Source organism: Phaethon aethereus (assembly GCF_964289735.1).
Source record: "Phaethon aethereus genome assembly, chromosome: 11".
Lineage (NCBI taxonomy): Eukaryota > Metazoa > Chordata > Aves > Phaethontiformes > Phaethontidae > Phaethon > Phaethon aethereus.
The window spans coordinates 3,993,318-4,009,058 of NC_138587.1; the positions used below are offsets into that span (position 1 = coordinate 3,993,318).

Sequence of the window (15,741 nt, forward strand, 5' to 3'; positions counted from 1 at the left end):
TATTTACATGTATTAAAAATGCAGATCTATTCACATATTGCATGAAGAATTCTTGCAAAATTTGCATTTCAAGCTATTAAGTCTCATGTTTATTGAAACTCATGTTCCGGCAGCATACCACATTATTCAGCTAAGATCAAGAAAACTCTTGTTTCGTCCCTGCTTACCTGCCATCTCCTGTGCTGTTGACTGGCAGCTCATCTCCATCTTTCCTCCAGGATAATTTAAAGCTGTGTTTCAAGTGTGAATCATACTCAGACTGACATTTTAATAAAACTGAATGTGATTTCAACACTCGGGGGTTCTTCGGAGTAACAACAAGTTTTGTAGCATCTGATTGATCACAGAAAAACACTTTGATTAGGAGAGACAGACTATTACATCAAATTTTCACCAAGCACTTCATATATAAAAATCAACCTTAGGATCAACGATCATGTCTTTTTTGTTATATATACAAATATTTCAAGTGAAGAACAGTTGTTTTTGAAACAGATATTTGCCAGGATTTAATTTCCTATCTTGAAAAAATTCTTTTTTAGTTCACTCCAAATCAAAGAGCTACAGAAAAAAAAACACCAAAAAGAGTCACAGGTGAAACCCCTTGTTAGCAGACAGTCATGAAATGGATGATAAAAAAAAGGCTTGAATATGATTTTTATGTCCAATTGCCATTTGAAATAGGCTTTGGCAACAATCCAAGAAAAATTACAAGCTAATTAAAGTCAACTGAGAAAAAATTATTGCAATCAAGTTTGTTCTTTTAACTGGCTCTAATCTGAATGCAGAAACAGATGAATAAGTAAGAAGAAAGTAGTTGGATGAATTTCTTTTTACAGTGAAATGTTGCTCTGTGAGAATTTTCATGTTTATTACCACTGTAAAATTTACAAAGCAAAGGGAGGGGGTGGAAACAGAACACAAAAAGAGTGTTTCTTTCTCAAGGTTGTCACAGCAAACCTGCATCCAAGAGTTCTTTTGAGGACTCTGCTAATTAAGTATTGAATTGTGTTTTTTTATCAGCAAGCCCTAAATCCTAAATAAATGTGTATGCAACCCACTAAATTTAACCTGTGTGCTCAGCAGAAGCTGTCCACTACCATCACCCCCCCAGGAGAAAAGTCCTGCTGCCCAACCCACCAAATAAATCCCTTAAAATGGAATTAGAGCACAAGGTACATATCTGACATGTATGAGTGAATGCATTTCAGTATTTTTTTTTTCTGATTTTACAAGCTGATAATCAGGCAAAGGCCCACTGCAAAGCCCCCAAACCAGCAGCATCCCCTAACTCATCCTGCTGCAATGTGCTTGATGTTCATTGCAGGTATTAATTCAGTTTGGGATGGATCTTCTGATCAACAGATGGGAAGTAGTTTTAGGGAAGGAGGAAGCCCACGGCTGTGGGAGATGCAGGGACCCTATCTGGCTCAGTGAGGACCCCGCCAAGGATCAGCCAAGAACCTGCTGAGTGTACCAGGGCTGATGGCGACAAGGAGGGAAAATCCTTTCAAGATAATAAAGTTAACGAACCTGGGAAGCGATCTGCAAGTTTTTGGTGGTTTATGCAAATTCTGGGAGTGTTAAAAAGAAAGTAAACATCACGTATGAGCATGGAAAAATCACACAGAAAAATGGAGACAGTTTCAGGTCTTATTATACAGAGAACTTATAGTCTCACAGAATAAATCTGTATCTTGGACTGAGTATTTACTAATTACTTATTTACTGAAAAAATGTAAACATAAAACCTCAACAGATGTCAAAGATCTTTCTATTCATAAGTGAGACATTACCTCTTATATCCAGATTAGCAGTGATTGCTCTTTTTCCAACAGAGTTTGCAGCCCAGCAAGCGTACGATCCTGAGTCTTCTTTCTTTGTTTCTTTGATCTCTAGGGTGCCGTTCTTACTTAACTCATAGCGTAAAGTTGAAAGTGGCTCTATGCTGTCATCCTTAGTCCTAAAGAGGATAATAATAGTTATGGGTTATTTCCAGGGCTGCAGGAACTGTTCTTTCATGGTTAGCAGATATTGCAGGGGACACAGGAATTTTGGGACCTGGTCTCAGATCTGTCACTAAGCAATTGAGTCAAGATTAGCAAGTCACTTTACCCACATGCACCAAATCGTAAAGCAACATGAGCTTCCTGCAAACCAATAACACACTGACAGCGTCTCTAAACTGGTCTGGCTGTCTTTAATTTCTAGCTGTCATCTGCAATTTTACTGCACCTGTCAAGTGCTATGACAATCCTGTGATTTCCAAACATATGGAACAATTTCCAGGTAAATATGCTCCGTAAGTCATTGCGTTTCCACCTCAATAATGTGTCCAAACTTAAAAAGTTGTCAACATTAAACTAAGGCTGATGAAGCTGTAGCAGGATTTGGCTATATAAAGCATGGCTTGGTTTAATGAATATCCCAGCACTTGTCTCACACAGGTATTGAGGCTTTTCATTAAACTTTTTTTATAAAGCAGTCTTCAAGGTTCTTGAAAGTACATTTAAACACAGAATACTTATATACAGTGTTGTTACAAATTTCTAATTTTAACTCCATAGAAATAATAACTAGGACATTTTTCAATGTTTGGGGAGCCTGTATGAACTTGTTTCATGTGAAAATATCAGTTCTCAGTGGCTTACCATCTAATATCTGCTGCAGGTGAGGCAAAAATTTCACAGTGCAGGAAGGCACTGTAACCCACAACTGTGGCATAGTTTTCACCATCCGAGGTCAGTATTAAAGGAGCAATATCTGCAGAAGAGAACGCAAAATGAACAGCACTACATTTCAGAACTGGGAATATAAATGCTGTCCCTGCATCATCCCCTTTTCCAGCCGAGGCGAAAGCCTTAGCTACTTAATGGGAATTTCACTGCCTTTTGGAACCAGTTGCGCTGAGCAACTGAGCTCTCATAAGCTTCACTAACAAAGACAACAGTGGTTGACTGCTGGACATGTCAGAACATGAAATATCAGTGTGCTCCAGGAGAGAAAACAGACCCAGTTCTGCTTCCGCTAGAGACCTCTTTTATTAAATAAATTCCCATCACTTCCTTTCTTCAAAGAAAATCACAACTGAAATTAAAGATTAACAATACACTTAATAATTCAAAAACAGAGTTTTGGTCACAATTCAGCCCCCAGTAGTGTTAGTACATTTGAATTCAAAAGGGTTTGAGCCCAACCACAACAATGTTTTTAAAATAATGAATATATCAAAGCTCACGAGCATCTAAGCTAAGCATATAATATTGCCTGTGATAAGGCTTGTTGCATTAGTTTGGACAACGTATTTCCTAAAATCTGGGGCCAATGCAAAAGGTCAATGACATGGTTACAATCCCCAAGCTGTTCTAAGTGTTCAGTCAGCAGAATGGGACACTCTAGTCATATCTTTTCTCATGAACCACAAGGGCTGGGAGAGTACTCACTGAGGACATTCACGTTGGCGCTAGCAAGGATGGTGCCGTGCTTGTTGCTGGCCTCACACTGGTACACAGCACTGTCCTGAAGCTGAAGGTTGGTAAGGCTGATCTCTCTGGCAGAGATTCTCCCTCTGAAGGTCCTACCTGGAAAGACCCAGACTATATGAGGAGATGGAGAAAACACCATGACTGTGGAGTTCTCTCCTCACTTCTTGAAAGTGAAAGGCAAAGCACATCTTTGGAATCAAAGCAGGACCTTGCTCAACAGCCGGAGGGTAAGTTGCAGAGCACTGCCTTTGCCAGCAGTCCTGTGGCCTAAAGAAAGTGCTCTAGAGCACCAATTTCCAGTAAAATCCCCATGTAGACTTTTTTAAATAGTAGTGATAATACTGCTACACCAGGCAGCAAGGCCTGTGCTCCCCAGCCACACAGTCACTTGTGCTTATTCAGAACCATAAAGAGAGACAAGGAGCCCCTCAAGGAACATAACCTATCCCAGATCCCCAAAAGATGGGAGTGTTACGGGGTGAGGCAGAGGCAGTAACTCTCGGGTACCACCACTGCACAGCCCTGCAGCTTTCACCCCTACTCTCTTCAAGATCACAGTGAAACATCAGCTTTATTCAGTAAAAAAATGTTAATTAATGTTTAAATAGATGTCAAACAGACATGATCCAGCGCATTAGGATTTGTGTGTTCCATCTAGCAGGGTGCAACACAGGCACATCCCACCCGGCCATCACCTAAAGGAGGACACCGGACCTTGCACTTACTATCGATGGGCATCCCATTAAGCTTCCACTGAATGCTTGGCTCTGGGTTGCCAATAGCTTCGCACAGCAGTACAAGATTTGTTCCTACGCTGTAAACACCGCCTTCGGGCTCCTTTATCCACCGAGGAGGCTCTGTAAAGACGGGACATAGCAGGTATCAGGTGCCACAGCAAGACATGTCTAACTCTGCTATTGCTATGGTCCTCCAGGAGATGGCAAACGCTGCCAACAGTTCCCAGCCAGCTCCTAGCAGCCTATTGTGCAACCGTATTGTATTTCTTGCAAACCGATGTTACAAAAGGTAAAATTTTAATCAGCACACATCAATTTCTGTCCTTCGGACTTTGTGAAGTGTGAGTGTCAGGGAGAGAGCATAGGGAATGGGCAGTGTTTATCCAACTGGAAAGTAACTGCAAAGCAGATGGGAGGTGAGAAGCTGGGGAAGGAGGTAAACCTGAATGGGTTGGCATTTTCACAGGGACCCTCAGACATGAGACTGTGGTCTGGGAAATGAGGTAAGACTATTTCAGCAACTCAAACAAGATGCAAATATCCATCCAGTTCAAATCCCCCTGACTAGGCACAAGCAAGTGGCTTCCACCAACTTGCCCAGGAGCGGCCGGAGGGCAGAGTACGGCGATGCAGCGGGGCTCCGCGGCAAGATGCAGCACCTCCATCTGCTCACCTATGTGTGCTGAGGAAATGCGTGGTGATTTTCAATATTCTGGTTTTGCATCCTGTATTCAAATGAAAGGCTGATCCGTAACGTATTTAGGAATGATGAAACATTCACCGCTGGAGATGAGAGAACCATCATCCTGAGGAGCGGTCCAGAAAGGTTGCCCACAGGGTGGTGGTAGAGGAGCAGCAGTGTGCTGCTGCATTCCCTGTGCTCTCCTCCTTCCCAGCACTGCCAGCTAAACTGGGATAGCTCTGGGGAAACCCTCTCCCTGCAGAGCAGTCCCTGAGCATCAGGTACCCAAACCTCACTGGAAAAACGCAACCATAAGTGAGGCAAGGGAACTGAAGAGGGGGAAAAAAAAGAAAGCGTTCATTTGATGAATGCTTCATTCTCTTACAGACTGAATATTAGAATCGTTGAATGAATGCAGGTCCCTGAGCCTGCCTACCCTTCAGTGGGCAGCCTCAATCGAAAACACAGCCTTGAATTCATCATTATCTCTCCCTGAGAAGGAAAAAAGTTCCAAATTTTAATTCCAGACCTGACACTACCTCTTCTGCATGTGCTGGGCAGATCACTGAGCCTCTTTCCCTATTTGAAAAAGATAAGCTAATGTATGGGAACATGAGGATTCATTAGTTAATACTCATAAAATGCTTTGAAGATTAACAGAGCTGTTGCCTGGTAATATATCTCCAGATCTTATCAGTGTGATATGCCAAAACAAAGCATCATTGCTCATGTTCACACAGATACATTAAAAAACCACCCCTGTAGTGTGACTGAGACACAAGAGCTTCTACACACAGTCCACCATTTCCACAGTAATGCACCCATGAAGAGACATTGTTAAGCAACATCTAAAGACTGAAGTAAAATTCAAGACACTGAAGCTTATCTAAAATTATAACATCTTCGCATTGCCTTCAAACATTATAGATTTCTTCTACCACCTTCCGCACGCAGTGCTGGTTACCCTCCCATAGTGCAGCATGTGACGTGACCATACTTGTTATGCTTCTTCGTATTTGGCTACAGGAGAAAACTCTGCAAGCAGCAGAATACTCTGGTTTTGCAGATCTTTTTCCTTCTCTCTCTCTCTCATATACATTATGCTTTCATCAGGAAAAGACAGGTCAAAGACATGGAGGTGAAACGGTTTGTAACAGTCCTGATTCATTTGAAGGGTTTTTCTTTTTTTCCTCTAGGAAGGTAAGACACCAAGCACAGACTGAATACAAACCACCCGATGGATGCCTTCCTATTTTCATCTGTGCATACACTCTGGAAGTGAGCTGCAGGTATGCCACCGCCTTCCTTTGGGAATTGCTGTGGTTGCCCCAGGAAAGTGATGCAGTTCTCCCTTTTTAAGTTCATAGAATAGTTTGGGTTGGAAGGGATCTTTCAAGGCCATCTAGTGCAACCCTCTGCAGTGAGCAGGGACATCTTCAACCAGAGCAGGTTGCTCAGAGCCCCGTCCAACCTGGCCTGGGATGTTTCCAGGGATGGGGCATCGACCACCTCTCCGGGCAAAACGGGGCCAGGGTTTTACCACCCTCATTGTCAAAAACTTCTTCCTTAGATCTAGTCTAAATCTCCCCTTTTTTAGTTTAAAACTGCTACACCTTGTCTTATTGCAACAGGTCCTGCTACGAAGCCTGTCCCCATCTTTCTTATAAGTCCCTTTAAGCCCTGGCTGGCTGCAATGAGGTCTCCCCGGAGCCTTCTCTGCTCCAGGCTGAGCCCCCCCAGCTCTCCCAGCCTGTCCTCCCAGCAGAGCTGTTCCAGCCCTCGGAGCATTGCTGGGGCCTCCTCTGGCCCCGCTCCAGCAGGTCCGTGTCTCTCCTGTGCCGAGGGCTCCCGAGCTGGATGCAGTACCAGCTGCGAAGCCATAGGCTATGAGAGTTTTCCAAGTATGAAACGTATTTTCACAGAAAGGCTGAAGAACCTCTTTTCTGTGTGGCAGCTGTGCTATACTACTTATAACTATATAAAATATAAGAATAACCAAATATACACATATTTTTTAGCAACTACAAAAACCAGTGGATAATCAAATAGTTAATCTGTGTGAGCAATAGGGTATGGCAAATATTTCACTGCATAATATATTCTTCTTGGTAAGAGTTATAAATATGGGGCTCCTGATTAAGAGATTTATGTCTTTACAGCAACATAATAACAAGTCCAAAAATAGAAGGGATCTAAAATGGGCATCTAGTCCATCCTTCTGCAACATAGCAGGATCACCTAAAACATCTCCGATGGATCCGAACCTTCACCACAGCCTCCCATGCTGCCTGTGGCAGCATTACACTTTTCCCTACGAAACAAATGTTTAACATCTAACCCACTTCTGCCTTGCTGCAATTTAAGTCTATTGTATCCTACATTATCCCCAGGAAACTTTGTGAAGAAACTTTGGTTCATCTGAAGGCTGTGATGCATTCCCCAGATTCATTCTTTCTTAAATTAAATGTTTTTATCAATTTTTTCTCAAATGCCATGTTTTTAAGCTCTGTGACTACCCTTACCTACTGCCTTGAGTTAACCCCAGCCTTGATGAAGTGCACAATGTAAAACAGGTTACGTTACATGAGGTCTTACCAGTTCTCATTAGTCTCTCTTACAACAACATTTTTCTTTATACTTTCCAGGATGATTTTTGCTTTTTCTGTAAGACTAATACTTCCAAGTCGTGTTCAACTTGCGATCCAGTATATCCTCCAGACCAGTCTAACCAGACGTTTTCCGTCCTGTGCTCATGAAGCCTATTAGTGCTGCCTGATGAGAATTGCTTTGCACTTGTGCTTACTGAAGCCCATCCTTTTTATTCCAGACCATTTTCCCAATTTGTCAAGATCATTTCAAATTCTCCTCACATCTTGCCAAGGGCTGGCAAGCTATCCCACTTTGGGGGCATCATTGGCAGCTTCAGCTGCAGTTACCACCTTGGGGTCTGCATCCCCATTGAAGCAGTGTTCCAGTGAGACGCAGAACTACACTTCGAGCCTGATTAAAACAACCAGCCGTGATTCTGCCTCACATTAGTTTCATGTATTTTATTTTTCTCTAGCTGAGTAATGAAAGTATTACAAGACCTAACTGCAAAGGCCCTTAGCTATTATATCATTACTATAATTAATCATTTTATTGTAATAATTATTTCTATTAAATACAGTCTAGGAGCCTCAGTCAAGATCAAGGTACCATGAGATCAGGTGCTGTGATAGGGAAAAGATTTTGACGTTATTTGTACATTTTATATTGGGTTTGGGGGATTATATATAATAAAAAAATAAATAAACATTTGAAGTCAAGACAATTTGTGGGCTTGCTTCCCTGTTTTTTTGAAAATAATTCTGTCATTCTAGTAACAACAATGGGGTTTTTGTGCCTGTTCCAATGTTCCAGGCTACATCCTTCCTTGCAAAGAGAGATTAAAATGCTCAGGCAGTCAAGCAATTTGCTAGCTGAATATTTTCATGTGCGTGGTAATAATTCCCTGAATCTTTTCCTTCAGATTACAGTAGGATTAGTAAATGGGCTGCATGCAAATATCATTAATTAAGACTGTTATTTAGAAGGCTGGGGTATTGGTTTGAGATCCTCAAATACCAGAAAGAACAGAAAATGTGACAGTGCAGAAATGATAGCAAAATCCTGATTTATACACCAGCATTAGATTGAGAATGGTTGGTGGTTAATAACGAGATAATTTTTCCTGCATGTTTAATTTTCTTCTCCCTGCATGCACCCTTTGAGAAGAGTCTGTCGGGTGCGAGCATGCCCTACGTCAGCATAACCTCCCTGAAATCATCTGAAATTAATGCTCACTTCCACCAACTCAAGATCTGCCCTTGAGTGTGCACACAGGAGTTGCTGCAAGAATAATGAACATGCCCATCTCTGATTAATGGTAGTGACATTTTCTGGTTAGAAGTTCTAGAAGATGACAGTGTTTGGGCTCAATTTTACCTTGATGTGAGGTGACTCCTAATAGGAATAGACTTCTGCTAGTGACAGGCGCCAACGTTAGTTACACATACAGGAAATTAATTTAATAGCAATTGCAAAAGAATTTTTCACATTGCAATGTATGGAGTGGGATTATTTCCTTCCCCCCCCCCCCCAGTACTTGTTTGTTAATGAGCAGGAACAACAATTTGCCGGAAAGCTTTCCTCCCTCTAGAGACTGCAGGAGAAGGGGGTCAATATTCTGAACTGCTTAATTAATGTTATTTCTCTGGTATTTTAGTTTTTGCAGCTCCTGCAATTTCTTTGAAGGATTCAATTTTTACAGCCGAGAAAATCATAGCCAGATTGTTAAAATATTCAGCTACAGCAGAGATGCTCCAAACCATCTGGAATGATTTCTAGGAGTCAGCACTTCCCCTCCATCGCAGCTGAAAACTTGCCATGCCCTGGTATCCCCCTCTGCCACACTTCCAGGAAGGGAAAGAAGTCTGTAAGACACGAGGTTGTGTCAAGTGAATGGGGATGAATCATCATGGACTGGGAGAAAAGGTTTTTCCTCAGCTGACGAGTAAATACAGAGCAGGTAGCTGAAAGTGCCTTTCCTCCCGTCAGGACTCTTTGTGACCATGGAGTGAGAAGCAGCACAGATTAAAATGAAGCAGTTGGCAGACTCCGACAGTTTAACACCACCTGTGATTTATTTTTTTTCACTCTGCAGAGCAGAGGCTGGAACATTTTTCATCAGTAAAGAGAAAATGTCTTCAGCAAGTTTTTCAGCTGTGCTTCAGGATTCTCATTTCGTAGCTATTTATGGGCAGCGCTGCTGAAAGAGTTGCAGCGGCCGCAACACTTCCACAAGGCTCGCTTGTCTCTGCTAAGTCTTGTCGGAGCTCTGCTCTGCTCCTGGAAAAGAGCATCTGCACCTGCCTCCTGTGAAGGGCTCACACCTTCAGGGTTTGGGGAGTAGGAGAAGGGAGAAAGGATGGAGGGCGAGCAGGCAAGGTGCGCCTCTCCCTGCACTCTGCAAGATGCTGTTACGAAGGTATCTTGGCTGGCTTCATTAACCTGCCTTCTTCCAGCAGCAGCAACAGAAACAAATGATGGCCAAATGGATGCACAGACATACCAGGTTCTCTGTTTTGCTAGCCCAGCACAAGCAGCCAACACTCACTCTGTTCGGCCACCAGACCTGTGTGTATGCTTGTGCACAGGGATGCACCACCCTATGCACAAGTGTGTGATAGGCTCAAGCGTACAAAAAGGATATTTCAATTTTTGTAAAATGTTAAAAATTAGTAGAAAGTTAGGGTTTTTTCCTTGTTTCATAAGTATTTACGATACTCTTTAGGGGCTATAGAAACCGCTCCTAGTTCAGATTGTCCCTATACAAAAACAATAGCAAGGAAGCAGGTGAAGGAGGGGAAGCGCGGGGTGGTACCATGTTTGCTCACCGCATTTTTAGAATCCTCCCCAAGCATCACTGTTCATGGAAGCCAAAGAAAGGAAATTACAGAATTACAGAATCATTAAGGCTGGAAAAGACCTTTAAGATCATCAAGTCCAACCATCAACCCAACTCCACCATGCCCACTAAACCATGTGCTGAAGTGCCATGTCTACACATTTTTTGAATGCTTCCAGTGATGGCGACTCCACCACCTCCCTGGGCAGCCTGTTCCAATGCTTGACCACCCTCTCAGTGAAGAAATTTTCCCTAATATCCAACCTAAACCTCCCCTGGAGCAACTTGAGGCCATTTCCTCTCGTCCTATCACTAGTTAGTTGGGAGAAGAGACCAACATCCACCTCACCACAACCCCCTTTCAGGTAGTTGTAGAGAGTGATAAGGTCTCCCCTCAGCCTCCTCTTCTCCAGACTGAACAACCCCAGTTCCCTCAGCCGCTCCTCATCAGACTTGTTCTCCAGACCCCTCACCAGCTCCGTTGCCCTTCTCTGGACACACTCCAGCGCCTCAATGTCCTTCTTGTTGTGAGGGGCCCAACACTGAACACAGGATTCGAGGTGCAGCCTCACCAGGGCCGAGTACAGGGGCACGATCCCTTCCCTGCTCCTGCTGGCCACACTATTCCTGATACAGGCCAGGACACTGTTGGCCTTCTTGGCCACCTGGGCACACTGCCGGCTCATGTTCAGCCGGCTGTCAACCAGCACCCCCAGGTCCCTTTCTGCCGGGCTGCACTCCAGCCACTCCTCCCCAAGCCTGTAGCCTTGCATGGGGCTGTTGTGACCCAAGTGCAGGACCCGGCACTTGGCCTTATTAATCCTCATACAGTTGACCTCTGCCCATCGATCCAGGCTGTCCAAATTAAGCTAAATGCACCTCTGGCCCAGTATAGCCATTTTCACATTCTTTAAGAGCAAGTAGAATGATTAGAACTTTTGGTCTGACGTTCAGATTAATACAAGACATTTCTTCAATATCTGTTTGACTGGCTCACATCTTCAGAGTATGGATCTGCTCACATATTTGTACCTCTGTTCACCACTTTGTAGAGCCTTCATCGTTCAGGAAAAAAAATGCATTATTTCTAGGGTTTTGGGGGGGCTTTTTTTGTTTTTTTAAAGGTGTTACTTTCTGCAAGCTTTGCAAAACTATAAGGTGGGTTCTTGGCTAGCATAAGTTGATAGGATTGGTTGAATTTATGCTTTACACCAAGTGATACTAGCAAAGGTCCTTATTCACTTCCATTTGACCACCTTTCTGTTAAAAATCAATAAGCTTAGTAAAGTGTACTCAGCACCTTCTACGTGAACGTGGAACTCGTGCTTTGCTCTCCCCATTGGGTTGCTTGCTGTGCACTGGTATGTTCCTTCATCGGCTGCAGTCACTTGGTCTATCTTCAATATCTTCCCAAAATTTTCTGTTTCTGGTTCGTCCTTGGGCAAATTTCCAGTGACCTTCACCCAGCTTAGATGAGGAGTTGGGCTAATAGCAAAGAAAAAGAAAAAAAAAGATTTTGAGTTGAATGCTAAGCTGCTGTACTTCTCCACGTTAGCAGAGCTACTTCATGCATATGGTTTGCAAGGTGAGTTTTTCAGAGTCTTTTGAGCCTTTTTAAAACACTGGAGCTATACTAAGGGTTATGTTATAGACTACACCTAGTCTATACTGCTTCTCAATTTGCAGGGCCCCTATGAATAGGTTCTTTACAGCCAACACCAGGCCATGGCATGAGGCTGCATTCCTTGTACGCCTATTGGCATGACCTGCAGCAGCAGGAATGGAGTTAATGTCATCCTACTCCAAAAGGGCACTTGAGGACAGACAAGGAGGTAAAGACTTCATGACAGTGACTTCAGTCGGTGCTCTGCCCGGTTAGAAAGGTGGCCAGCCATTGGAGATGGCTGAGAATGCTCCTTACGTTTTCAGAAAGCAAATGGCAGTGACACGTAAATTCGGGACAGACTGCTGTCTACACAATCCCAGCTGGGCTTCGCGACCCCAACACCATGCACAACGCACATACACAGTGTCATATCTGCTTACTCTTGTGTCCATCTGTTTTTGTGGCAAAATGCCCGGGCACAAGCTACTCAAAGCCCTAGGTACCAAGAAATTATGGTTTTCCATGAGCAGAGAGCACAACCATGCAAATATCCTATTATTTCCTGCAAGAGTCCTTGTCCTGCTCTCATACCAAAGTCAGGCACTGTGTTGCCGTGGTGTTGTATTGAGGCAATGCCCTCTGACACTGTCATTACTCAGATTATAAATCTTCAAAAATGACAGATTGGAAATGCTCTTAATTCCTTATTTTGCAGCTGGCTGCCCCTGATCTTAGTTACTTGAAATCTGGCTCAGTCTACCCGCTTCCGTGGTTTCTGGACATTTGGTGGGATAGATTGGCAGAGATATAGGCAAAGCTGATCTTTTTTTCTGCTGAAAATGGGAATTTTAACAAATAAAAATATCATTTTATTTTCATCTAAATGTTGCAGTTTTTTGAAGGGTTTTGGTGAAAAACATTTGCTTGGTGATCAAACAAAGAAGTACTTTTCCTTCTTTCAAAAGTGACTGCTTTAAAAAAGCCCTTTTTGTTTGAAAAATTATTTAAAAAAATTTCTTGGAAAATTTTGAGTGAAACAAAAATACTTTTTTTTGGTTTTACTTTTTTCCAAATAAAGTGTCCTTTTTTGGCTTTCTCTTCTTGTACGTGATATTAATTATCGCACATGAAAATTAATATTTGTGTATTTCCAAGGTGATTTACCTGTTAAGTACCTTGAAAACACTATAAACTCATAGTTGTGGCCTTGTGGAGGTTTGTGGGCTTGCAAATTAGGTTGATGGGTAGTGAATTAGACAAGGAAGTGTTGCAACAGGGAACTAAAACTCACTGCAGATACTTGGAGTGAATCCAATAGAGATACGTAACTCACCTTCTCTCAGAAATGGCAACCAACTGCAGAGACATAATCTTGCCAGCTCAAATGAGCGATGCCCTTTCAAGCCCACACGGAAAAACAAAATACCCTAAACATGTTTGTTCAAGCAGAGAAATATCCTGATCTTGGAATTTTATAGAGGGGATATAATTGCACAGCCTTTGATATGAATTATCTATTTATTTGCTAACCACAGTCTGCGTTCATAGACCCACAGCTCTACCATAAAGCATGAGAAGACGATGATTTAAGTCTCCATTCAACAAAAAGCTCTATCACAAATAAACCAGAAGCGACTGTGCTTTCATGGTAAGTTTAGTGGTTGGAGAGATTTTCACTTTACCTATTTCTCTGGTGGCAGCTCTGCTGCGGCAGACTATCGCATCGACAAGCACACAGTAAAAATTGGAAAACTGGACTGAGGGCAAAGTGGAGCTTATGTCTGTCTGAGTTACTGTAGTAGGAACAAAGTCTGAGAGAGATGTTCACAGCTTCATTGTGAGGACTGCATTTAACATTTATTTAGCCATTCCCTTTCCTTACTCACCCTGATTTTGTCCTGTGTTATTTACAATAAGGAACAAAATTGTCCTGATTTCCTATCGCATACCATCTACTTTAACCCTTCCCTGTATTTTTACAGCGAGCATCTCCTCATTGAGATATTCTGCCATGCTTGGTACAGCCAGATCCATGAATAGAGCTTGAGTGGTGCTCTAACATAAATGCTTATACCAGTTACAAGCTTGAGATACCCATGCAGCAGAAAGCACCAGAGGCAGGCATAGGAATGGGCCCAAGTAGAAAACATGGGACTGGAACTAAATTTGAAGTTAGCTCATCACTGTTAGTTTTAGCAGGATCAAACCAATATGGCTGATTCCAGTTCACTGTATTTTTACATAGTTGTGGACTTTGTTCCTCGGCATACCGTTGTTTGCGAGAACATCATGGAAGAAACATCCTTCGTATGGAAATTCTGGATGCTGGTGAACGGACTACAGAAATGCTGAATAATTTTTGAGCATTGAACCAAAACTGAATTGGCAAAACCAGGAAAGAAACATTACAGGTTGTGAGCCAAACCATGGAAGCTGAATTCTGATGTTATTTAGTTCCTTAAATTCTCAAAAGTAGTACTACTGAAAAAAGTTCCATAATAGTGTTTTTTTTTAAATATAACAGTAAAAAAAAAGATCAGTACTTACCACAGTATGATTTTAATTACTTATTCATAAGCTACAGCAATAACAAATACATGAACGTTGCATGCTGGCTCTGTGCTGCTTTTCAAGGAGCATGCATACTTTAGAAAACCTCTGCACAGAGGTTCAATTTAAAATTGTTTGGGCAGGTAGGTATTTGTAGTTGTACAATTTTTAATATAGCTTTTTCTTTCCTCAATTCTATTTCAAAAGGCGAATAAGTTTGTGCAGTATTGTGCATTACTCACAGCCCTTCAGCAATACATTCGAGTAGCAGGACACCTCCCTTGATGACAGTGACTGATGAGCTACTGCCAGCAGATTCAGGAGGGATCAGCAGTTTGGGTTTTCTTTCTTTGATAAAATTTGCTAAAAAATAAAATAAAATAAAAGTTAGATATGAAACCTTAGAGTCTTTGCTTATGCTTCAATAATGCCACAAACATTACTTCTGTCAGAAGGTTTCAACATTGATTTGTAAATTTTCTTTTTTATTTATATGGTTTGAGACTAATCCAGGACTCTCCTGTTTCTCCAGATAACAGTCAGAAGATGGCTACAGCAATAACAACAGGCAACAGTACTGGTGAAGCCCCTTTTCCTACAGTTTCACGTCCTGCTGTCCAAGCACCGGCCCTTTCCATCATACACCTCAGCCAGTCCTGGTACACTGGTCTTCTCAATTGCTGATCTTCTGGTCAACACCATCTTTCTTAGCACCTTTCTTCTGCACTGACTCTCCGTCATCTTTTAAATCTTGGATGAAAACCCATCGTTTTTGGCTTGAATATCCCACAGAATTGTCCTTCTTGCTACAATTATTAAATCTACAGTAATGGAGATACAATTTGTAAGGAAGACTGTTAAAATAATAAAACAAGATTGACCTGCATTTGATTTCAACGGACCATTTGTTCCAGCCTGTCAAACAATGGTTTCATGATGAAATATGCATAGAGTTAAATGGCTATCCGGTTATCGCTATAATAACAATTAGCACAGTAATGAATAAGTCCCCAAATGGTACTAGTTCTTAAAAAATAGTCAGTTACGGATGATTTGGTAGAAAACCACATATATCTCTCTGAACCATTTTCTAATTTTTTTCCTCCCTTTGCTTTGTATCTCTATGAATCTGTGTCACAAGTGCTCAGAGCTGCAGCAAAACACTTTGGTGCCTCTGGATACGCTCATACGTTTTCCATCTGCCCTCCACCTCCCGCTGTCAGAGGCGGGCAGTCCCCCTTCCCGAGCAGTGA

The 15,741-nt window shown here is 42.2% G+C and overlaps 1 protein-coding gene across 1 annotated transcript in view; it reads right to left on the reverse strand.

The window, feature by feature from the left end:
• The window catches only part of CHL1 (cell adhesion molecule L1 like), a gene marked incomplete at its 3' end in the record, with an annotated part of 56,375 nt that overhangs the window by 23,424 nt on the left and 17,210 nt on the right, over positions 1-15,741 (reverse strand). Inside the window, exons 7-13 of the mRNA XM_082004443.1 lie at positions 14,731-14,851; positions 11,633-11,817; positions 4,211-4,342; positions 3,444-3,581; positions 2,652-2,763; positions 1,797-1,963; positions 168-333 (exon numbers count right to left, since the gene is read on the reverse strand). Coding sequence (XP_081860569.1) covers positions 168-333; positions 1,797-1,963; positions 2,652-2,763; positions 3,444-3,581; positions 4,211-4,342; positions 11,633-11,817; positions 14,731-14,851 — 1,021 coding nt within the window. The remainder of the gene's footprint in view (positions 1-167; positions 334-1,796; positions 1,964-2,651; positions 2,764-3,443; positions 3,582-4,210; positions 4,343-11,632; positions 11,818-14,730; positions 14,852-15,741) is intronic.